Source organism: Xiphophorus hellerii, chromosome 21 (genome assembly GCF_003331165.1).
Source record: "Xiphophorus hellerii strain 12219 chromosome 21, Xiphophorus_hellerii-4.1, whole genome shotgun sequence".
In the NCBI taxonomy this organism is placed as follows: domain Eukaryota; kingdom Metazoa; phylum Chordata; class Actinopteri; order Cyprinodontiformes; family Poeciliidae; genus Xiphophorus; species Xiphophorus hellerii.
In genome coordinates this window covers 8,238,982-8,260,561 of record NC_045692.1, presented here as the reverse complement: position 1 = coordinate 8,260,561, position 21,580 = coordinate 8,238,982, and the positions used below count along the sequence as shown (strand labels likewise).

Genomic DNA, 21,580 nt, shown 5'->3' with positions numbered 1-21,580 from the left:
TATCTTGCCCAAAAGGACACCAGATGGTGGAGCAGGGATCGAACCAGCAACCTGCCGATTGCAGGGCAAACTCACTCTGTGAAAAAATCCACATCAAAATGTAATTAAAAAATTTTATTGTTTAAACTACAGAAACTTAAAAAGTGTTTAGGTTTTAAACTTTTTTTAATTATATAGAATGCTAAAAACAAACCAAAAAAAAAAAAAATCTTAAAAAGTGCACCGTCACGTGTTAACCTATAGATGGAACCAAAGAGTTATCAAAATAATTCAGCTGCTGAAGAAGATTATATCAGCATTTGTCAAACCTTTCAGACATGGAAACAGAGTTCAGGATGTTATTCTTTGGAGGCAGACGACTTCAGAGCTTCTCTATCTAGAGCTCTGACAAAACACTGGAACTTTGAGTGTTTGCTCACATACCATACAAAGTACAAGATATAGACACTGGTGAAATGTTTTTATTTTAAATTTAGAAGGGCAAAAAATAAAAAATAAAACAAATGACAGACTTAATCAGAAAATTATTTCCTCAGAACATTTCAGGATGTACACTTTGATTCATTTGTCAAATAAACAGTAAAAAATGAACATTGACACATTCTTATTTTCTTTCAACCAAACGAAAACAAAGGCAGATTATTAACAAATATGTACAATTACAGAAAATGTAATCAACATTGTTTTTAAACATTTGCTGGTTTATACATATTATGCTTAAGGTGCATCACTGTTCGATTTCAAGCTAAAGCTGAATGTTCTTATCATCAAATTCAAAGTCAGCAGACCTTAAACTCTCTCTCTCTGTGTTTCCATTCCTGTCTTTATTTTGTAACAGCGACTCATGGGTTAAATCTACAACTAAGCAACAGCGAAATTGCAAATGTTAAGATTATAAATGTTGCGTTTGAAATGGACAAACATTTTCTGCGAACAAAAACAAAAAAGTAAAGCTCAGAACGAAAAACTATCTTCTTTTTTTGTTCACTTCAGCATAGAGACCCTCCAAACCGTCAGCAGACACTTTCACCTCTGCGTACAGCGTCTCCTGCTGCTCTCCGTCCTGATCGGAGGCGGAGGAAGCTGGGAGGAAGTAGGAAGCTGGGAGGAAGTTCAGCGCTGCGTAATAAAGTTCTTCCTCTGTCTTTTCAGCTCTCATTGGGAAAGCAGGATCCTCGTTTCTTTGCTTCAGTAGAAAATACACATTTTAGTCTTTATCTTGATGGTCTTGATTGTGCCAAACAAAGAGGCTAAATTTTTGTTCACCTTAGTCGGTCGAGGAGTTGAACGTCTGAGCTTGCACAACCTGGGGGACGTTAGAGAGATGTCAGAATGATTCTGGTGAGTTTCAGGGGACAATACAAACATTCAGACTGAGAGAGAGAGAGAGAGTGAACGCTGATGTGAAACAAGGGGCGAAACATCAAGAAAACTAATACAAAAGGACAGGAGAGGCTGTAAAAACATTGGTCTGGTTGGCAGATTCCAACTTTCACCTGCACATAATTGAAAGTAAGAGCTTGGGAGAAAAAAAAGATACATTTCCCCTCATTCTTGATTTAAAATCGGATCCAGGTCAGATTCCGGTGTTTTTAAACAACTTAGATGCTTTTTTATTTTTTGATACTCACCAAGCAGCAATGGCCATGAGACAGATGAAACAAATACACCCGGCCACAATGGGCAGCCAGAGAAGAACTGTAGTTGTGTCTTGGGAAAACAATTAGTAAATATTTAAACCTGTAATAATACGAATTAGACTTTTAAACAGAAGGGATTTAATGAAATGAAATATTAACCTATCTGTTTGTTGATCATATTCACAGAGATCAATGATGATGTCTGATTCCCCAGATCATTTGTAGCCACACAGTAATACTCTCCTCTCTCAGTAGCATTGAAGCCATAAACTTGTCCAGACACATTCATGGCTCCATCTTTGCTGTTCCTGAACCAGGTGAAGCTGGGTGGAGGTTTGGCTCTGCTGGAGCAGTTCAGCTCCACCCTGCTACCTGCTGACACCAAACCTGATGGACTGATGGATGCTGAGGTGTTTCTAGGAGCATCTGAGGAAAATGAGACACACATGGACTTTACTGATCAGAAACAGCTGAACCATGACCTGCTGACAGGATCACTTACAGGAAACACTGAGAGTCACTTTTGTCTCTGCTGTCTTGATTCCTCCAATCACAGGATATCTGGCAGAACAGCTGATGTTGTATCCATCATGTGTGTCTGACAGAGTGATGTTCTCCTGGATTTTAGTTGTAAAGGTTCCATCTGTGTTTTTCTCTGTTTGTCTGAGAGAGTCTTGTTGGAGATTCCAGGTGAGTTCAGGAGGTGAGTGTGGACAGGGAGTGAAAGCTGAGCAGGTTATAGTGACAGACTGATGCTCCTTCAGGTCACCACCAGAGATATTAATGCTGGGTCTCCAAGGAGAATCTGGGATTTCACATCAAAGAGTCTGTTTTACAGTGCAGACAACAAACTGTTTCTAATACTGAAGTCAGATCTTATTTTCAGTTTGGTTTTTTTTACACCAAATTAAATGTTTTATTTTACTACATTAAGAAAGAAATGTCCTCTGTTGTCCCACAGAGTGACAATTCATTTGTAATAGCAGCTAGGTAAATGGAAGCATGCATATTCACCCTAAGACAAAAAGAACACACACACACGCACACCTTGAACCGGGGTGTGTGTGTGTGTGTAAGAGGTATGGTAAGAGGAAATAATGGTAAGAGGAAATTTGCAAAATAACAAAAACAACATGGAAATAAGTCTTTTTTTCCTTACCCTTAACTGTTATATTAAGAGGATGACATTCAGCTGTTGCCATATATGTCACTTTATGAATCCGTAGGAAGTATTTGTCAGTATAACTCGTCTTTAAGTCAGGAAACAGAGTGGTGCAGTCTCCCTCACTCAGGTTTCCAGTCATTTTCAGTGAAAATGTGTTAACTGACCCACTGCTGTTGAAGATAACAGCCTCTGGATTGCGATTCAGATTTGAAATAGTTCTCAACCAAACTCCATAGATGGGTCTCCTGTTGTTGAATGTATAATGTGTTGAACTGAATTTACATGGGATTTGCAAACAAGATCCACTCAGAGCTTCAATCTTCCGAGGTATGTCAGCAATAAGATCTGGATTGGGACAACCAGCCGAATCACCTGCAAAAACACCTGTAAAAAAAAAAAAAGATGACAATAATGTGGAGCAGATCTTGACTGCAGAGAAACTTCCTGATCCACAAATGTCAACTCAGCAGCGTCGTGTTACAGGTGGAGCCTCTCAGACTAGAAATGATTCATGTGACGTCCGTGAATAAATTGAAGAGAAGAAACATCTCACCTGGAATGAAGAAGACACTCAGTAACATACTGACTGTCAGCATTTTCTCAGACAGAGCCGCCATCAGACTCTGATTGTCGTCCTTCATGTTCTTGAATGGAAACACGATGAAATCAGCTGCTTTACTTTGGGGAGCTAATTTAAGAAACTCTAAGCAAAAACATTCATATTTATTACCACATTGTCAAATTCAAAAAATGATGGAAGTAGACTGCTGTGGGTTAGAATTATGAGTTGAACACTTTCTGTTTAGAAAAAGAAAGTAAAATTCAAATCAAACTTGATTTTCCATCATGAAGCTAAGAAGGATTCTTTGTGCAGAGTAATTTAGCAGGAATCATGAAAACGGTCGAAAACATATTAACCTTAACTTACCAATAATTTGCTGTAAAAACGGAAATGGTTTAGTCTTAGCTAATTAGTTGATCAGCAGCAGAACAAACACACACCTCCGGTTTCTTCACAGAGAATGGCACAGAAAACCAGACTTGATATTTACATAACAACTCTGAGGAAGAGGAAGTCGCATTTAAGCAACATTATTCTGCAATCATCATTTAAACACTATTTCACAGCTGCCTCGCAATAATCAACTAAAACATCAAATATAATCTTCTCACTTCTAACTGTATCACACTATTGAGTCCAGGTAAATTATAAACTTTTCTCTTTGGCATAAGACATTTACAGACATCAGTGATGATGTTTGAGTTTATCTTTTCTCAGCACCTTTCAGAACTTCTTCATTTTTTTTATTTTTTTTTACCTCAGAAACCAACATTTTCTGCATTTCACCTGAATTCTGTGACACAGTCATAGTGGTTCAGATGGGGACGTAGCAAAGAAAAAGCTTTCTGTAAATATTTGTAACAGTGTTGCGCTGCTATTTGGAGAAAACCATTCATTTTAAAAGATGCACCATCCATAAACACACAACAAACACAATAGATCCTGATTATAATTTCCGAATCTGAATTTTTAGCTCTGTAAATTTTGATTTTATGACACAGTAACATCAGCAACAGTAGTCGGCGAAATGAGTTCTAGATCAATGAAATATATAAACCTGACACATCTATTCAGCACATAATTTTGAAGATTGTGTGCAAAATATTTTTAGATGTAGTGTTTTTGTTATTTGATGCTGTGCAGCTAAATTAATGTAGATTTTTTTTATATTAAAGTATATTGTCCCCTATAAGTTTTAAAAAGAATAGTTAAAAGTTACTTTTAGTTCTTGTCCTTTTCTATGGCGCCCCTGCACTGTTGGCGCCCTCAGGATTTGCCTATGCAGCTTAATCCAGGGACCGGCCTTGGTGTTCAGTTTGAAACATCTTTAATTATTTTTCTTTATGTTTTTAGTTCATTAAAATCCTTCTAATGATCTAAAAGTACTTTATACCTTTGCTGATTATGCTGTCAGATAAATTCAATATCTTCTTTGTGTTTTTTCTTTCTTTTTTTTTTTTACAGACGAAGGTTTAGATGATTTCTTACTTTTTGTGCAATGCAACAACTCTAGTGCTGTCATGGTTACCAAAAAAATGTCAACAAAGACCATGTTAGTCATTCAGATTAGCAGTCAAAAAATTGACAGCTTAGCCTTAAACAATGGGAACAAAAATCGACTCTAATATTCACAGAGTGGTGAAAAATTACGGCATTTTTTTGACACTGTCATCGTCAGACTATTCACGATTCAGTAAAGAAGTTTAAAAGAGGAACTGCCTGAATACATCAAAGTGCCTGAACAAAATTGTGTAACACAAGAAATATGAGAATTTTCAATTAACTTGGTTTAAAACATAGCAGTAAAATTTGACACAGCACTTAAAAATATAAGCAATGTGCTCGGTCTCTTTTGGTCTAAAAATGAATTTATTTATTCCCAGCAAAAAGAATAGAATACAGGTCACTATTTATTTTTTAAATGTACTGGAAATTGCGTGCAGCATTTAGTCTAAGGAAAAAGTGCTTCCTCAATAAATGCTGATGGTTAAATGACAGAAAAGGGGGAAAAAAATAACAAGCAAACATGGCAAACAAAAGATGAATAATTTGTGCAGTATCTCAATTTTTCCTTGTTTCCATTTTAAAAAGATTTTAATGCCAAGTTCAAATGTTATCTGCTTATCTTGTAATAAAAATCAACACATGTACAGTCAAATTCGAATGCAAGAAAAAAGAAAGATATTGTCCCACTAATAGTGAACGTTTTCTTCGCCTCCTTGTGGCTCATGATGCCTGAATCTCCATCACTCTGTTGATCCGCTCTGGTTCTGCTGGATCCTGTGGACATGAAATAGCAAAGTGTTGCTGCTCTGTGGGAAATTTACAAAAAATGTTCAGAGGAAAATTTTGAACGTTCAAAGTGTGAGAGTCACTACTTAGTCTGGCTGTATTCACAATAAATCCATCCAAGGAAAAAGAGATAAATGCATTCTGACTGACTCTTGGCCTCTAACTAATTACTTTTAAAATTATTTTAATGTTAAGAAACTCATATCCTTTACCTTCCTTGATCTGTCGGATGATCTAAACCAGCTGAAAGAAAAATGTGATTCTGATTAACATAACACACAGTAAACCCCAGCATGAAGCAGAGACCAGCAGCAAAGCATCAACTCAAAGAAAAGTGAGTCTCACCACTCAAAGGTGACGACTGCACTGCAGAGGATTATGATTCCCAGGATCTTCACTGTAGCACAGAGAAAGAGTCCAAACTCTTGATGATCTGTAACAGAACAGTACGATCAGATTGTCTTGAATGTTTTGGCTCTGATTCATCGGTTTATATTCCTGCTGTGTGCAGTTAAAAATGTACAAAATTTGTATTTTATTGAACACAATATAAATCCATGTAGAAATCCTCGAAGAATTTGAAACGCGGAATCAAACTTACCAAGACATAAAGCCCTAAAGACTTGGGGCAAAACTCTACATGCAGATAAACAAGTATTGGGTCAAATATTATCCATTATTCTACACTACTATATCAAATAGCCTCAAAAATTACTATATTGGAGGTTATGTTTTGAAAGCAAAAGTTGAATACCTATAAATTATTGCATACTAATCACTGAATACAAAACCTTGAAAAGGGGAACAATTAAAACAACAATCAGATTTACCTTCAAAACTAAGAAATATTGATGATGTCTGATTCCCCAGATCATTTGTAGCCACACAGTAATATTCTTCTTCCTCATTGGCGTTGAAGCTGTAAATCTGCTCCACAGACACATTCATGGCTCCTTGTTTGCTGTTCCTGAACCAGGTGAAGCTGGGTGGAGGTTTGGCTCTGCTGGAGCAGCTCAGCTCCACCCTGCTACCTGCTGACACCAAACCTGATGGACTGATGGATGCTGAGGTGTTTCTAGGAGCATCTGAGGAAAATGAGACACACATGAACTTTATTGATCAGAAACAGCTGAACCATAACCTGCTGACAGGATCACTTACATGAAACACTGAGAGTCTCTCCTGTCTCTGCTGTCTTGATTCCTCCAATCACAGGATATCTGGCAGAACATCTGATGTTGTATCCATCATGTGTGTCTGACAGAGTGATGTTCTCCTGGATTTTAGTTGTAAAGGTTCCATTTGTGTTTTTCTCTGTTTGTCTGAGAGAGTCTTGTTGGAGATTCCAGGTGAGTTCAGGAGGTGAGTGTGGACAGGGAGTGAAAGCTGAGCAGGTTACAGTGACAGACTGATGCTCCTTCAGGTCACCACCAGAGATATTAATGCTGGGTCTCCAAGGAGAATCTGGGATTTCACATCAAAGAGTCTGTTTTACAGTGCAGACAACAAACTGTTTCTAATACTGAAGTCAGATCTTATTTTCAGTTTGTTTTTTTTACACCAAATTAAATGTTTTATTTTACTACATTAAGAGAGAAATGTCCTCTGTTGTCCCACAGAGTGACAATTCATTTGTAATAGCAGCTAGGTAAATGGAAGCATGCATATTCACACAAAGACAAAAAGAACACACACACACGCACACCTTGAACCAAGGTGTGTGTGTAAGAGGTATGGTAAGAGGAAATAATGGTAAGAGGAAATTTGCAAAATAACAAAAACAACATGGAAATAAAAGTCTTTTTTTCCTTACCCTTAACTGTTATACTAAGAGGATGACATTCAGCTGTTGCCATATATGTCCCTTTATGAATCCGTAGGAAGTATTTGTCAGTATAACTCGTCTTTAAGTCAGGAAACAGAGTGGTGCAGTCTCCCTCACTCAGGTTTTCAGTCATTTTCAGTGAAAATGTGTTAACTGACCCACTGCTGTTGAAGATAACAGCCTCTGGATTGTGATACAGATTTGAAATAGTTCTCAACCAAACTCCATAGATGGGTCTCCTGTTGTTGAATGTATAATGTGTTGAACTGAATTTACATGGGATTTGCAAACAAGATCCACTCAGAGCTTCAATCTTCCGAGGTATGTCAGCAATAAGATCTGGATTGGGACAACCAGCCGAATCACCTGCAAAAACACCTGTAAAAAAAAAAAAAAGATGACAATAATGTGGAGCAGATCTTGACTGCAGAGAAACTTCCTGATCCACAAATGTCAACTCAGCAGCATCGTGTTACAGGTGGAGCCTCTCAGACTAGAAATGATTCATGTGACGTCCGTGAATAAATCGAAGAGAAGAAACATCTCACCTGGAATGAAGAAGACATTCAGTAACATACTGACTGTCAGCATTTTCTCAGACAGAGCCGCCATCAGACTCTGATTGTCGTCCTTCATGTTCTTGAATGGAAACACGATGAAATCAGCTGCTTTACTTTGGGGAGCTAATTTAAGAAACTAAGCAAAAACATTCATATTTATTACCACATTGTCAAATTCATAAAATGATGGAAGTAGACTGCTGTGGGTTAGAATTATGAGTTGAACACTTTCTGTTTAGAAAAAGAAAGTAAAATTCAAATCAAACTTGATTTTCCATCATGAAGCTAAGAAGGATTCTTTGTGCAGAGTAATTTAGCAGGAATCATGAAAACGGTCGAAAACATATTAACATTAACTTACCAATAATTTGCTGTAAAAACGGAAATGGTTTAGTCTTAGCTAATTAGTTGATCAGCAGCAGAACAAACACACACCTCCGGTTTCTTCACAGAGAATGGCACAGAAAACCAGACTTGATATTTACATAACAACTCTGAGGAAGAGGAAGTCGCATTTAAGCAACATTATTCTGCAATCATCATTTAAACACTATTTCACAGCTGCCTCTCAATAATCAACTAAAACATCAAATATAATCTTCTAACTGTATCACACTATTGAGTCCAGGTAAATTATAAACTTTTCTCTTTGGCATAAGACATTTACAGACATCAGTGATGATGTTTGAGTTTATCTTTTCTCAGCACCTTTCAGAACTTCTTCATTTTTTTTTTTTTTTTTTACCTCAGAAACCAACATTTTCTGCATTTCACCTGAATTCTGTGACACAGTCACAGTGGTTCAGATGGGGACGTAGCAAAGAAAAAGCTTTCTGTAAATATTTGTAACAGTGTTGCGCTGCTATTTGGAGAAAACCATTCATTTTAAAAGATGCACCATCCATAAACACACAACAAACATAATAGATCCTGATTATAATTTCAAAATCTGAATTTTTAGCTCTGTAAATTTTTATTTTATGACACAGTAACATCAGCAACAGTAGTCGGCGAGATGAATTCTAGATCAATGAAATATACAAACCTGACACATCTATTCAGCACATACTTTTGAAGATTGTGTGCAAAATAGTTTTAGATGTAGTGTATTTGTTATTTAATGCTGTGCAGCTAAATTAATGTAGATTTTTTATATATTAAAGTATTTGGTCCCCTATAAGTTTTAAAAAGAATAGTTAAAAGTTACTTTTAGTTCTTGTCCTTTTCTATGGCGCCCCTGCACTGTTGGCGCCCTCAGGATTTGCCTATGCAGCTTAATCCAGGGACCGGCCTTGGTGTTCAGTTTGAAACATCTTTAATTATTTTTCTTTATGTTTTTAGTTCATTAAAATCCTTGTAATGATCTAAAAGTATTTTATACCTTTGCTGAATATGCTGTCAGATAAATCCAGTGTCTTCTTTGTGTTTTTCTTTTTCTTTGTTTTGTTCCAGAGAAAGGTTTAGATTTTTTGTGCAATACAACAACTCTAGTGCTGTGGTGGTTACAAAAACAATGTCAACAAAGACCATGTTAGTCATTCAGATTAGCAGTCAAAAAATTGACAGCTTAGCCTTAAACAATGGGAACAAAAATCGACTCTAATATTCACAGAGTGGTGAAAAATTACGGCATTTTTTTTGACACTGTCATCGTCAGACTATTCACGATTCAGTAAAGAAGTTTAAAAGAGGAACTGCCTGAATACATCAAAGTGCCTGAACAAAATTATGTAACACAAGAAATATGAGAATTTTCAATTAACTTGGTTTAAAACATAGCAGTAAAATTTGACACAGCACTTAAAAATATAAGCAATGTGCTCGGTCTCTTTTGGTCTAAAAATGAATTTATTTATTCCCAGCAAAAAGAATAGAATACAGGTCACTATTTATTTTTTAAATGTATTGGAAATTGCGTGCAGCATTTAGTCTAAGGAAAAAGTGCTTCCTCAATAAATGCTGATGGTTAAATGACAGAAAAGGGGGAAAAAAATAACAAGCAAACATGGCAAACAAACGATGAATAATTTGTGCAGTATCTCAAGTTTTCCTTGTTTCCATTTTAAAAAGATTTTAATGCCAAGTTCAAATGTTATCTGCTTATCTTGTAATAAAAATCAACACATGTACAGTCAAATTCGAATGCAAGAAAAAAGAAAGATATTGTCCCACTAATAGTGAACGTTTTCTTCGCCTCCTTGTGGCTCATGATGCCTGAATCTCCATCACTCTGTTGATCCGCTCTGGTTCTGCTGGATCCTGTGGACATGAAATAGCAAAGTGTTGCTGCTCTGTGGGAAATTTACAAAAAATGTTCAGAGGAAAATTTTGAACGTTCAAAGTGTGAGAGTCACTACTTAGTCTGGCTGTATTCACAATAAATCCATCCAAGGAAAAAGAGATAAATGCATTCTGACTGACTCTTGGCCTCTAACTAATTACTTTTAAAATTATTTTAATGTTAAGAAACTCATATCCTTTACCTTCCTTGATCTGTCGGATGATCTAAACCAGCTGAAAGAAAAATGTGATTCTGATTAACATAACACACAGTAAACCCCAGCATGAAGCAGAGACCAGCAGCAAAGCATCAACTCAAAGAAAAGTGAGTCTCACCACTCAAAGGTGACGACTGCACTGCAGAGGATTATGATTCCCAGGATCTTCACTGTAGCACAGAGAAAGAGTCCAAACTTTTGATGATCTGTAACAGAACAGTACGATCAGATTGTCTTGAATGTTTTGGCTCTGATTCATCGGTTTATATTCCTGCTGTGTGCAGTTAAAAATGTACAAAATTTGTATTTTATTGAACACAATATAAATCCATGTAGAAATCCTCGAAGAATTTGAAACGCGGAATCAAACTTACCAAGACATAAAGCCCTAAAGACTTGGGGCAAAACTCTACATGCAGATAAACAAGTATTGGGTCAAATATTATCCATTATTCTACACTACTATATCAAATAGCCTCAAAAATTACTATATTGGAGGTTATGTTTTGAAAGCAAAAGTTGAATACCTATAAATTATTGCATACTAATCACTGAATACAAAACCTTGAAAAGGGGAACAATTAAAACAACAATCAGATTTACCTTCAAAACTAAGAAATATTGATGATGTCTGATTCCCCAGATCATTTGTAGCCACACAGTAATATTCTTCTTCCTCATTGGCGTTGAAGCTGTAAATCTGCTCCACAGACACATTCATGGCTCCTTGTTTGCTGTTCCTGAACCAGGTGAAGCTGGGTGGAGGTTTGGCTCTGCTGGAGCAGCTCAGCTCCACCCTGCTACCTGCTGACACCAAACCTGATGGACTGATGGATGCTGAGGTGTTTCTAGGAGCATCTGAGGAAAATGAGACACACATGAACTTTATTGATCAGAAACAGCTGAACCATGACCTGCTGACAGGATCACTTACATGAAACACTGAGAGTCTCTCCTGTCTCTGCTGTCTTGATTCCTCCAATCACAGGATATCTGGCAGAACATCTGATGTTGTATCCATCATGTGTGTCTGACAGAGTGATGTTCTCCTGGATTTTAGTTGTAAAGGTTCCATTTGTGTTTTTCTCTGTTTGTCTGAGAGAGTCTTGTTGGAGATTCCAGGTGAGTTCAGGAGGTGAGTGTGGACAGGGAGTGAAAGCTGAGCAGGTTACAGTGACAGACTGATGCTCCTTCAGGTCACCACCAGAGATATTAATGCTGGGTCTCCAAGGAGAATCTGGGATTTCACATCAAAGAGTCTGTTTTACAGTGCAGACAACAAACTGTTTCTAATACTGAAGTCAGATCTTATTTTCAGTTTGTTTTTTTTACACCAAATTAAATGTTTTATTTTACTACATTAAGAGAGAAATGTCCTCTGTTGTCCCACAGAGTGACAATTCATTTGTAATAGCAGCTAGGTAAATGGAAGCATGCATATTCACACAAAGACAAAAAGAACACACACACACGCACACCTTGAACCAAGGTGTGTGTGTAAGAGGTATGGTAAGAGGAAATAATGGTAAGAGGAAATTTGCAAAATAACAAAAACAACATGGAAATAAAAGTCTTTTTTTCCTTACCCTTAACTGTTATACTAAGAGGATGACATTCAGCTGTTGCCATATATGTCCCTTTATGAATCCGTAGGAAGTATTTGTCAGTATAACTCGTCTTTAAGTCAGGAAACAGAGTGGTGCAGTCTCCCTCACTCAGGTTTTCAGTCATTTTCAGTGAAAATGTGTTAACTGACCCACTGCTGTTGAAGATAACAGCCTCTGGATTGTGATACAGATTTGAAATAGTTCTCAACCAAACTCCATAGATGGGTCTCCTGTTGTTGAATGTATAATGTGTTGAACTGAATTTACATGGGATTTGCAAACAAGATCCACTCAGAGCTTCAATCTTCCGAGGTATGTCAGCAATAAGATCTGGATTGGGACAACCAGCCGAATCACCTGCAAAAACACCTGTAAAAAAAAAAAAAAGATGACAATAATGTGGAGCAGATCTTGACTGCAGAGAAACTTCCTGATCCACAAATGTCAACTCAGCAGCGTCGTGTTACAGGTGGAGCCTCTCAGACTAGAAATGATTCATGTGACGTCCGTGAATAAATTGAAGAGAAGAAACATCTCACCTGGAATGAAGAAGACACTCAGTAACATACTGACTGTCAGCATTTTCTCAGACAGAGCCGCCATCAGACTCTGATTGTCGTCCTTCATGTTCTTGAATGGAAACACGATGAAATCAGCTGCTTTACTTTGGGGAGCTAATTTAAGAAACTAAGCAAAAACATTCATATTTATTACCACATTGTCAAATTCATAAAATGATGGAAGTAGACTGCTGTGGGTTAGAATTATGAGTTGAACACTTTCTGTTTAGAAAAAGAAAGTAAAATTCAAATCAAACTTGATTTTCCATCATGAAGCTAAGAAGGATTCTTTGTGCAGAGTAATTTAGCAGGAATCATGAAAACGGTCGAAAACATATTAACCTTAACTTACCAATAATTTGCTGTAAAAACGGAAATGGTTTAGTCTTAGCTAATTAGTTGATCAGCAGCAGAACAAACACACACCTCCGGTTTCTTCACAGAGAATGGCACAGAAAACCAGACTTGATATTTACATAACAACTCTGAGGAAGAGGAAGTCGCATTTAAGCAACATTATTCTGCAATCATCATTTAAACACTATTTCACAGCTGCCTCGCAATAATCAACTAAAACATCAAATATAATCTTCTAACTGTATCACACTATTGAGTCCAGGTAAATTATAAACTTTTCTCTTTGGCATAAGACATTTACAGACATCAGTGATGATGTTTGAGTTTATCTTTTCTCAGCACCTTTCAGAACTTCTTCATTTTTTTTTTTTTTTTTTACCTCAGAAACCAACATTTTCTGCATTTCACCTGAATTCTGTGACACAGTCACAGTGGTTCAGATGGGGACGTAGCAAAGAAAAAGCTTTCTGTAAATATTTGTAACAGTGTTGCGCTGCTATTTGGAGAAAACCATTCATTTTAAAAGATGTGTCATCCATAAACACACAACAAACATAATAGATCCTGATTATAATTTCAAAATCTGAATTTTTAGCTCTGTAAATTTTTATTTTATGACACAGTAACATCAGCAACAGTAGTCGGCGAGATGAATTCTAGATCAATGAAATATACAAACCTGACACATCTATTCAGCACATACTTTTGAAGATTGTGTGCAAAATAGTTTTAGATGTAGTGTATTTGTTATTTAATGCTGTGCAGCTAAATTAATGTAGATTTTTTATATATTAAAGTATTTGGTCCCCTATAAGTTTTAAAAAGAATAGTTAAAAGTTACTTTTAGTTCTTGTCCTTTTCTATGGCGCCCCTGCACTGTTGGCGCCCTCAGGATTTGCCTATGCAGCTTAATCCAGGGACCGGCCTTGGTGTTCAGTTTGAAACATCTTTAATTATTTTTCTTTATGTTTTTAGTTCATTAAAATCCTTGTAATGATCTAAAAGTATTTTATACCTTTGCTGAATATGCTGTCAGATAAATCCAGTGTCTTCTTTGTGTTTTTCTTTTTCTTTGTTTTGTTCCAGAGAAAGGTTTAGATTTTTTGTGCAATACAACAACTCTAGTGCTGTGGTGGTTACAAAAACAATGTCAACAAAGACCATGTTAGTCATTCAGATTAGCAGTCAAAAAATTGACAGCTTAGCCTTAAACAATGGGAACAAAAATCGACTCTAATATTCACAGAGTGGTGAAAAATTACGGCATTTTTTTTGACACTGTCATCGTCAGACTATTCACGATTCAGTAAAGAAGTTTAAAAGAGGAACTGCCTGAATACATCAAAGTGCCTGAACAAAATTATGTAACACAAGAAATATGAGAATTTTCAATTAAATTGGTTTAAAACATAGCAGTAAAATTTGACACAGCACTTAAAAATATAAGCAATGTGCTCGGTCTCTTTTGGTCTAAAAATGAATTTATTTATTCCCAGCAAAAAGAATAGAATACAGGTCACTATTTATTTTTTAAATGTATTGGAAATTGCGTGCAGCATTTAGTCTAAGGAAAAAGTGCTTCCTCAATAAATGCTGATGGTTAAATGACAGAAAAGGGGGAAAAAAATAACAAGCAAACATGGCAAACAAAAGATGAATAATTTGTGCAGTATCTCAATTTTTCCTTGTTTCCATTTTAAAAAGATTTTAATGCCAAGTTCAAATGTTATCTGCTTATCTTGTAATAAAAATCAACACATGTACAGTCAAATTCGAATGCAAGAAAAAAGAAAGATATTGTCCCACTAATAGTGAACGTTTTCTTCGCCTCCTTGTGGCTCATGATGCCTGAATCTCCATCACTCTGTTGATCCGCTCTGGTTCTGCTGGATCCTGTGGACATGAAATAGCAAAGTGTTGCTGCTCTGTGGGAAATTTACAAAAAATGTTCAGAGGAAAATTTTGAACGTTCAAAGTGTGAGAGTCACTACTTAGCCTGGCTGTATTCACAATAAATCCATCCAAGGAAAAAGAGATAAATGCATTCTGACTGACTCTTGGCCTCTAACTAATTACTTTTAAAATTATTTTAATGTTAAGAAACTCATATCCTTTACCTTCCTTGATCTGTCGGATGATCTAAACCAGCTGAAAGAAAAATGTGATTCTGATTAACATAACACACAGTAAACCCCAGCATGAAGCAGAGACCAGCAGCAAAGCATCAACTCAAAGAAAAGTGAGTCTCACCACTCAAAGGTGACGACTGCACTGCAGAGGATTATGATTCCCAGGATCTTCACTGTAGCACAGAGAAAGAGTCCAAACTTTTGATGATCTGTAACAGAACAGTACGATCAGATTGTCTTGAATGTTTTGGCTCTGATTCATCGGTTTATATTCCTGCTGTGTGCAGTTAAAAATGTACAAAATTTGTATTTTATTGAACACAATATAAATCCATGTAGAAATCCTCGAAGAATTTGAAACACGGAATCAAACTTACCAAGACATAAAGCCCTAAAGACTTGGGGCAAAACTCTACATGCAGATAAACAAGTATTGGGTCAAATATTATCCTCTTGTCATGTTCCGGGGCCTTTTAGCACCTTTGTGGAGTTTTTGTGCATGCACTCGTTTTTCTCCACCACTAGATGGCGCCTTTGCCATTCCGTCGGAGGGCGTGGATGACGTCATCCCACACCTGATGCGAGTTTGGCTCATCAGCGAGATGTTCAAGAGGAGCTGACTGCCAGTCCTTCGGCGCCTGAGTGTTAGCCAGTCACGGTACCTCTGAGCCCCTAGAAGCTTGCTTCTGGTTTGCCTTGTTGATCTGCTCCTAGTGAAAGCTTTCTTTGTTGCTTCTCCTGCCTCCAGGTGTTTTCCTCCTGGCTCCTCTACATCCGCTGATCCTGAGCCTACCTGTCCGCCCTCCGACGTACTCCCTTTGCCTCCTGGATCTACGGTGGCCGACAGGTGCAAATGCGCAGCAAAAGAGAAAACATGCAAACAAAAAAAAAAAACACGCGCACAAATTAAATGCGGCAAGCAAAAAGCAAATAAAATGCAGCAAACAAAAAAGAAGACACCCCCGAATGAAATGCAAACAAAAAGTGTTGAAAACGGAAGTGCTCCAGACCACTAGGGGGAGTCAAAGAAAATAGTATTCATTTCTATGGGACCAGATGCAAGATTCAGAGAAAGAAATTTGAAAGAAAGTAAAGGTACGTATTACTATATTTCTTATTTATACGTACCTTTACTTTCTTTCAAATTTCTTTCTCTGAATCTTGCATCTGGTCCCATAGAAATGAATACTATTTTCTTTGACTCCCCCTAGTGGTCTGGAGCACTTCCGTTTTCAACACTTTTTGTTTGCTGCATTTCATTCGGGGGTGTCTTCTTTTTTGTTTGCGTCTCTCTTTTTGTTTGCTGCATTTTATTCGCTTTTTGCTTGCCGCATTTAATTTGTGCGCGTGTTTTTTTTTTTGTTTGCATGTTTTCTCTTTTGCTGCGCATTTGCACCTGTCGGCCACCGCATGGATCCCCGCTGTCAGACAAGACGACCACCTGGAACCTCTGAGAACTAAAACCCCGGACGCTGCAGTTACCCTCCCACTTCTCTAACCTGCCGATCGCAAGTAAGATCTGCCCCTTCACTCTTAACATTGTCATTTCCTACAAACCTGAACTCATCACCTCCCTCTGCCTCTCTAGTGAACTGTTTGATTCCCTGAACCAGCCTCTCTCCCTGGACCCGACCCGAGCCAACTATTCCTGCCAGCAGTGTTTTTCAATAAATTTATCTTTTATTTCACATTGCTCTCCTGTGTGGTGTTCTGCATGTGGGCTTGAAAAACGCACCCATCATGACTCCTCTATTCTACACTACTATATCAAATAGCCTCAAAAATTACTATATTGGAGGTTATGTTTTGAAAGCAAAAGTTTAATATGTATAAATTATTGCATACTAATCACTGTATACTAAACCTTAAAAAGGGGAACAATTAAAACAATCAGATTTACTTTTACAGGATCACTTACGTGAAGCACTGAGAGTCACTTTTGTCTCTGCTGTCTTGATTCCTCCAATCACAGGATATCTGGCAGAACATCTGATGTTGTATCCATCATGTGTGTCTGACAGAGTGATGTTCTCCTGGATTTTAGTTGTAAAGGTTCCATCTGTGTTTTTCTCTGTTTGTCTGAGAGAGTCTTGTTGGAGATTCCAGGTGAGTTCAGGAGGTGAGTGTGGACAGGGAGTGAAAGCTGAGCAGGTTACAGTGACAGACTGATGCTCCTTCAGGTCACCAACAGAGATATTAATGCTGGGACTCCATGGAGAATCTAAAATTTCATATAAGACAGTTTAGAAAGTGACTATTGACAATTTGGATGCGTTCCAGTTGAAGTGCTGCAGACGACAAAAGCTTTCATGTTTAAAAGAAGTCAGAGCCTTCCTTTAAATAGGCTCTGACTGAGATTACAAATTTTACATCAAAACATGGTTTGAATTTCTACATAGACTAGAAGAATAAGGGAACATTTACAAAATAAGATAATATGGTTTTAAAAGTCGTATTTGTTTCTCACCATCAACTGTTATTTGAAGAGGGTGACACTTAGCGCTTGCCCTGAATGGCCAGTTCTCGATGCGCAGGAAGTAACTGTCAGTATAACTCGTCTTTAAATCAGGAAACAGAGTGGTGCAGTCTCCCTCACTCAGGTTTCCAGTCAAATTCAGTGAAAATATGTTAACTGACCCACTGCTGTTGAAAATAACAGGGCTTGGTTCGGCATTGAAATTTGAGATATTTTTCAACCAAACTCCATAGATGGGTCTCCTGTTGTTGTATGTATAATGTGTTGAATTGAAGCTACATGGGATTTGCAAACAAGATCCACTCAGAGCTTCAATCTGTCGAGGTGTGTTAGCAATAAGATCTGGATTGGGACAATCAGACGAATCACCTGGATAAAAAGAGATTCACAATAAATATAATGCAGATCAAATTCTGTCTGCACAGAAAGTCCATGATCCATAAACTCCAATTCACCTGCAGCACGTTGCATGCAATGCTTTTAAATACCACTAGGAGAGTACAGACTAGAAATGATTCACATAATCTCCAAATAAAGCGAAGTGAACAAACATCTCACCGGGAAGAAAGAAGACACTCAGTAACATGTTGACAGTCAGGATGTTCTCAGACAGACTCCGACAGACCTTCATCTCTGGAAATACATTAGACCATCTGCTGCTGGCTTTTAGATAAACGTGGCTTTAAAGTTTTTTTTTTCTTTTCTTTACAACTTCTGCCAATTCACCCAATCAAATGCAAAACCTTCATCTAGAAGAAAAATGGTTGCAAGTTGAAATTAATATATCCATAAAACCCCAAAATGATAAAATAAGATGTCTGAAAGCCTACATATATTATTCTTAAATTTAAAAACAAAGATTAACTTACCAAATGTCCAGTAAAAACAGAAACAAGTTCAACCAGTATGAGGAAACTGCAGGACCAACTGAGCACCAGTTTATTTTTACTGCCAGTTTTTCTCGCCTTTTTTTTTTTTTTTAAACTAGTCTCCATTTACATCTCACCACTTCCCTAAAACACATTGACTTCGGTTCAGAGTTGAGTATTTATAAATGACCATTACTTTACCTCAGTTTGCATAGAATATCATTGACATTTTACTTTATTTGCTGTTTTTGTTGCATGTTAGCTAAAAGACTGCTCCACTCCAGTATCTCAAGTTAAGCTAGAGATCAATATGATGTTGTCACCTGTTTGACATCCATTGCCTTTTAGCTAATGCCAGGAACAAACCCAACACTCATTAATTTCCATACAGAACTTGTACTCACAGTTGCTGTCTGCATATTTAAAAGCAATCTTTGTAGTCACAATAGAAAGCGCAAAGTCAGGGAGGAGACATTAGACCAGAGACCAGCAGTAGGACGATGATGCAGGTAGGGAGAGATTAGAACTGTCTGAGAAAAAGATGTTTGCTCTATGGAGAAACCAGGCGCATATTGGTACAGGGTTTTTACAGATATCACTCTCACTCAGTCTAAGAAATATTTCAGAGAGTGAGTTATATGTCATTCGATTTGTGTTTATTTTGATTAATTTTGTACGTTTGTGCTGTCACATTTGACTAAAACGTCAATGCTTTTTAGCGTTGTGCCACTTCATGGTTCATGTCACCCACCCACCCATCCATCTTCTGCTTATCGAGACTTTTCTCTCTCTGGCCTCTTGGGCCATTAAATCATGAAGTTTCTTATTACCCAGTTACCTGTCACTTTCATTCCTTTTTGGTTGCTATGTAATAACTTGTACATAGGAATGGTGTTTTACTGAACGTTTCATGTCCAGTGTTGCCATTTGGCACTCAATGACCTGCTGCTAACCCTTTAGATTTTTGAGGGTAATTGTGTCCACCCTATCAGAGTTTGGCAGCTAAAACTTTGGATTGTGTTGGTATATAGTTTAAAGAGCTAAAGTTGGTCCCCTCATGTTGCACCGAGGCTCTTTAAACAGTCCAAAACCCAGTTATTCATTTGTGCTTCCTTTCACATAAGTAGTTTTTAGCTTATTCATAATTGGACTTAGCACTTCGGAATTTTAATAAACTATAACTCCATGGCTGTATCATGGGGTTACGATAGTTTTGGGTTTTTCATTATATCCGTCAGTCCATCCGTCCATCCGTCCATCCATTCATCCATCCATTCATCCATCCATCCATCCATCCATCCATCCATCCATCCATCCATCCATCCACCCATCCATTTTCTAACATCCTTGTCCCTAGTGGCATTGGGAGAGTTGCTGGTGCCTATCTCCAGCGAACGTTTCAGGCGAGAGGAGTGGTACGCCCTGGACTGGTGGTCGCCAGTCCATCGCAAGTTATTTTTATTATAGTTCAGTTTTATTTTGTCGTGACTTTTTGTCTGTATGATCCAGTTAGTTTTAATTAGTTACTAGAGTGGTGTTGCTAGTTTTTATTAGTTTCCGTGACTTAAATATTGCTGACGTTCTGTTCCGTTTCTGTTAGTTTTTTGATACTTCAGTTAAGTTTTAGAATTAAAGCAGGTGGATGTATTGCATTTTCATAATGTATACAGCGATTGGTTAATGTCAACAGGAGATGCTATTTTCAAAAAATGTATTCAATTATTGTTGAACCAACCAGGGTAACCATCATCTCAGAAGTGAGGGAGACAGATTTTTCAGAGGTTTATTGATTTACCATCCTTTCACATTCAATAGCACCTCTCCTTAGTAATTGTTTGTTTTTAGCCTCAGTGCAACATGAGTGGACCAACTTTAGCTCTTTAAACTACATACCAACAAAATCCAAAGTGTTATAGTTGCCATGGAGTTATAGTTTATTTAAATTACAAAGTGCTAAGTCCAATTATGAATAAGCTAAAAATACTTATGTGAAAGAAAGCACAAATGAGTAACCGGTTTAAATAGAAACCTATAGATCATAAAATACTCTAGTGTTTGGAATTCTGTCTCTTTTTACGGAGCCGGTTCTCTTGGATCGGCTCACTAGAATATACAAAGGGTTAAATCACACATTGTGTGCTACTTATAATGCTCGACATGTAACTTTTAATTTGTACAGGCCGCACGCTGCCACTAAACTGTCCATCACGTTTCGTGTTTTTATTTGATTTTCAACGGTTTCTCAGTCTGATCAACGAAACAAAAATCTTACTTTAAATCACTTTCACAAACATTTCTGCAGAAGACTGAGGATGTTACGTTTCTGCTGCGTCACGCTCCTGAGTAAACTTAAGACACTTAGATCCGAAAACGCTTCAGTCAGTGAGACAATGCAACTTTCAGGACATTTTAGGTGACTCAAACAATGATTGAGAACAGAAACATGCTGGGAAGGTATGGCACCACACTGATGATGTCACCCACACACGCACACACACACACACCCACACACCCAGCCTTATGATGACGCCCTTTGATGTTACAGCTTTTGTCTGTGAGTTGACAGGGTTCTCTCCATTTCGCTTGTGAACACAAAGCTCCCCTGACCTACATTTTGCTTGGCTCCGACACTTTTGGCTTTAAAGTCGAACGGGAAAACTCAAAATGTGCAAAACTGAGAGGCAGAAAGCGATAGCTGCCCTTTTTGATGCTGAAAGAGCGCGCAGAAAGAACAACAGGGCGCTCCGGAAGCTCCTGAAGATCAATGAGGAGCTTGAGAACGCCTCCGAGCGCAGAAGCCGTTTTCGCAATCGGTACAGACTGGAGAAGGACGAGAAGGCGTTTTTCGAAGAATCCGAAAAACGACTCTTTATGTTGAATTCGCAATCTGACATCTGGGCTGATGAGCAAGAACAGCTGGATAATTTATGCAAAAGGAGAGATAAGCTTATCGAAATATTGAAAGACACGAACGATCAACTCATTGAGGATCCCGTGATGAAATCAATGATCAAGGCGGCCCAACAACAGCATGAAAGGC

At 37.6% G+C, this 21,580-nt stretch overlaps 3 protein-coding genes and 3 long non-coding RNA genes across 11 annotated transcripts; 1 reads left to right on the top strand and 5 right to left on the bottom strand.

The window, feature by feature from the left end:
• Positions 1-443: 443 nt before the first annotated feature.
• On the bottom strand, positions 444-4,048 carry LOC116711545 (sialic acid-binding Ig-like lectin 14). 5 transcript variants are annotated; one of them, XM_032550877.1, is made up of 8 exons: positions 3,734-4,046; positions 3,359-3,506; positions 2,800-3,189; positions 2,143-2,445; positions 1,800-2,066; positions 1,632-1,710; positions 1,267-1,306; positions 444-1,186 (listed from the first exon to the last, which is right to left on the bottom strand). In XM_032550877.1, exons 2-8 carry the CDS (start codon positions 3,444-3,446, stop codon positions 968-970), a joined length of 1,386 nt encoding a protein of 461 aa, XP_032406768.1. In that variant the 5' UTR covers positions 3,447-3,506; positions 3,734-4,046; the 3' UTR covers positions 444-967. The 5 variants fall into 5 exon arrangements, 4 of the variants coding, with proteins under 4 accessions (XP_032406768.1, XP_032406769.1, XP_032406767.1 ...); XM_032550878.1 differs by having other exon boundaries at positions 3,359-3,449; positions 3,734-4,045; XM_032550876.1 differs by lacking the exon at positions 3,734-4,046 and having other exon boundaries at positions 3,359-3,715.
• Positions 4,049-4,984: 936 nt separating this feature from the next.
• Positions 4,985-8,590, bottom strand: LOC116711529 (vascular cell adhesion protein 1-like). Of its 2 annotated transcripts, none has more exons than XM_032550856.1 (8): positions 8,406-8,590; positions 8,033-8,180; positions 7,473-7,862; positions 6,821-7,123; positions 6,490-6,744; positions 6,005-6,092; positions 5,872-5,902; positions 4,985-5,647 (listed from the first exon to the last, which is right to left on the bottom strand). In XM_032550856.1, exons 2-8 carry the CDS (start codon positions 8,118-8,120, stop codon positions 5,594-5,596), a joined length of 1,209 nt encoding a protein of 402 aa, XP_032406747.1. In that variant the 5' UTR covers positions 8,121-8,180; positions 8,406-8,590; the 3' UTR covers positions 4,985-5,593. The 2 variants fall into 2 exon arrangements, with proteins under 2 accessions (XP_032406747.1, XP_032406748.1); XM_032550857.1 differs by having other exon boundaries at positions 8,033-8,123.
• Positions 8,591-9,627: 1,037 nt separating this feature from the next.
• LOC116712330 (uncharacterized) lies at positions 9,628-10,773 on the bottom strand. Its single transcript, XR_004337508.1, has 3 exons — positions 10,661-10,773; positions 10,528-10,558; positions 9,628-10,303 (listed from the first exon to the last, which is right to left on the bottom strand). It is a non-coding gene; the product is annotated as an uncharacterized LOC116712330 (long non-coding RNA).
• Positions 10,774-10,805: 32 nt separating this feature from the next.
• LOC116712260 (vascular cell adhesion protein 1-like) lies at positions 10,806-13,231 on the bottom strand. Its single transcript, XM_032552142.1, has 6 exons — positions 13,062-13,231; positions 12,689-12,836; positions 12,129-12,518; positions 11,477-11,779; positions 11,146-11,400; positions 10,806-10,816 (listed from the first exon to the last, which is right to left on the bottom strand). The coding sequence occupies exons 2-6, from the start codon at positions 12,774-12,776 to the stop codon at positions 10,806-10,808; spliced, it is 1,047 nt and encodes a 348-aa protein (XP_032408033.1). The 5' UTR covers positions 12,777-12,836; positions 13,062-13,231.
• A 1,311-nt stretch (positions 13,232-14,542) lies between these two features.
• On the bottom strand, positions 14,543-16,020 carry LOC116711984 (uncharacterized). The gene is made up of 3 exons (XR_004337390.1): positions 15,317-16,020; positions 15,184-15,214; positions 14,543-14,959 (listed from the first exon to the last, which is right to left on the bottom strand). It is a non-coding gene; the product is annotated as an uncharacterized LOC116711984 (long non-coding RNA).
• A 586-nt stretch (positions 16,021-16,606) lies between these two features.
• On the top strand, positions 16,607-16,883 carry LOC116711985 (uncharacterized). The gene is made up of 2 exons (XR_004337391.1): positions 16,607-16,707; positions 16,784-16,883. It is a non-coding gene; the product is annotated as an uncharacterized LOC116711985 (long non-coding RNA).
• Positions 16,884-21,580: the final 4,697 nt, after the last annotated feature.

What these genes read in the sequence shown, in the direction of transcription:
- LOC116711545 (XM_032550877.1), bottom strand. Translation starts at nt 3,446, where the DNA reads ATGAAGGACGACAATCAGAGTCTGATGGCGGCTCTGTCTGAGAAAATG. An exon ending in TCTTAATATAACAGTTAAGG is followed by an intron (nt 2,446 to 2,799) that starts GTAAGGAAAAAA and finishes GTGAAATCCCAG; the next exon opens with ATTCTCCTTGGAGACCCAGC. An exon ending in CTCATGGCCATTGCTGCTTG is followed by an intron (nt 1,307 to 1,631) that starts GTGAGTATCAAA and finishes AACGTCCCCCAG; the next exon opens with GTTGTGCAAGCTCAGACGTT.
- LOC116711529 (XM_032550856.1), bottom strand. Translation starts at nt 8,120, where the DNA reads ATGAAGGACGACAATCAGAGTCTGATGGCGGCTCTGTCTGAGAAAATG. An exon ending in AGAGACTCTCAGTGTTTCAT is followed by an intron (nt 6,745 to 6,820) that starts GTAAGTGATCCT and finishes CATTTTCCTCAG; the next exon opens with ATGCTCCTAGAAACACCTCA. An exon ending in CATCCGACAGATCAAGGAAG is followed by an intron (nt 5,648 to 5,871) that starts GTAAAGGATATG and finishes TCATGTCCACAG; the next exon opens with GATCCAGCAGAACCAGAGCG.
- LOC116712260 (XM_032552142.1), bottom strand. Translation starts at nt 12,776, where the DNA reads ATGAAGGACGACAATCAGAGTCTGATGGCGGCTCTGTCTGAGAAAATG. An exon ending in TCTTAGTATAACAGTTAAGG is followed by an intron (nt 11,780 to 12,128) that starts GTAAGGAAAAAA and finishes GTGAAATCCCAG; the next exon opens with ATTCTCCTTGGAGACCCAGC. An exon ending in AGAGACTCTCAGTGTTTCAT is followed by an intron (nt 11,401 to 11,476) that starts GTAAGTGATCCT and finishes CATTTTCCTCAG; the next exon opens with ATGCTCCTAGAAACACCTCA.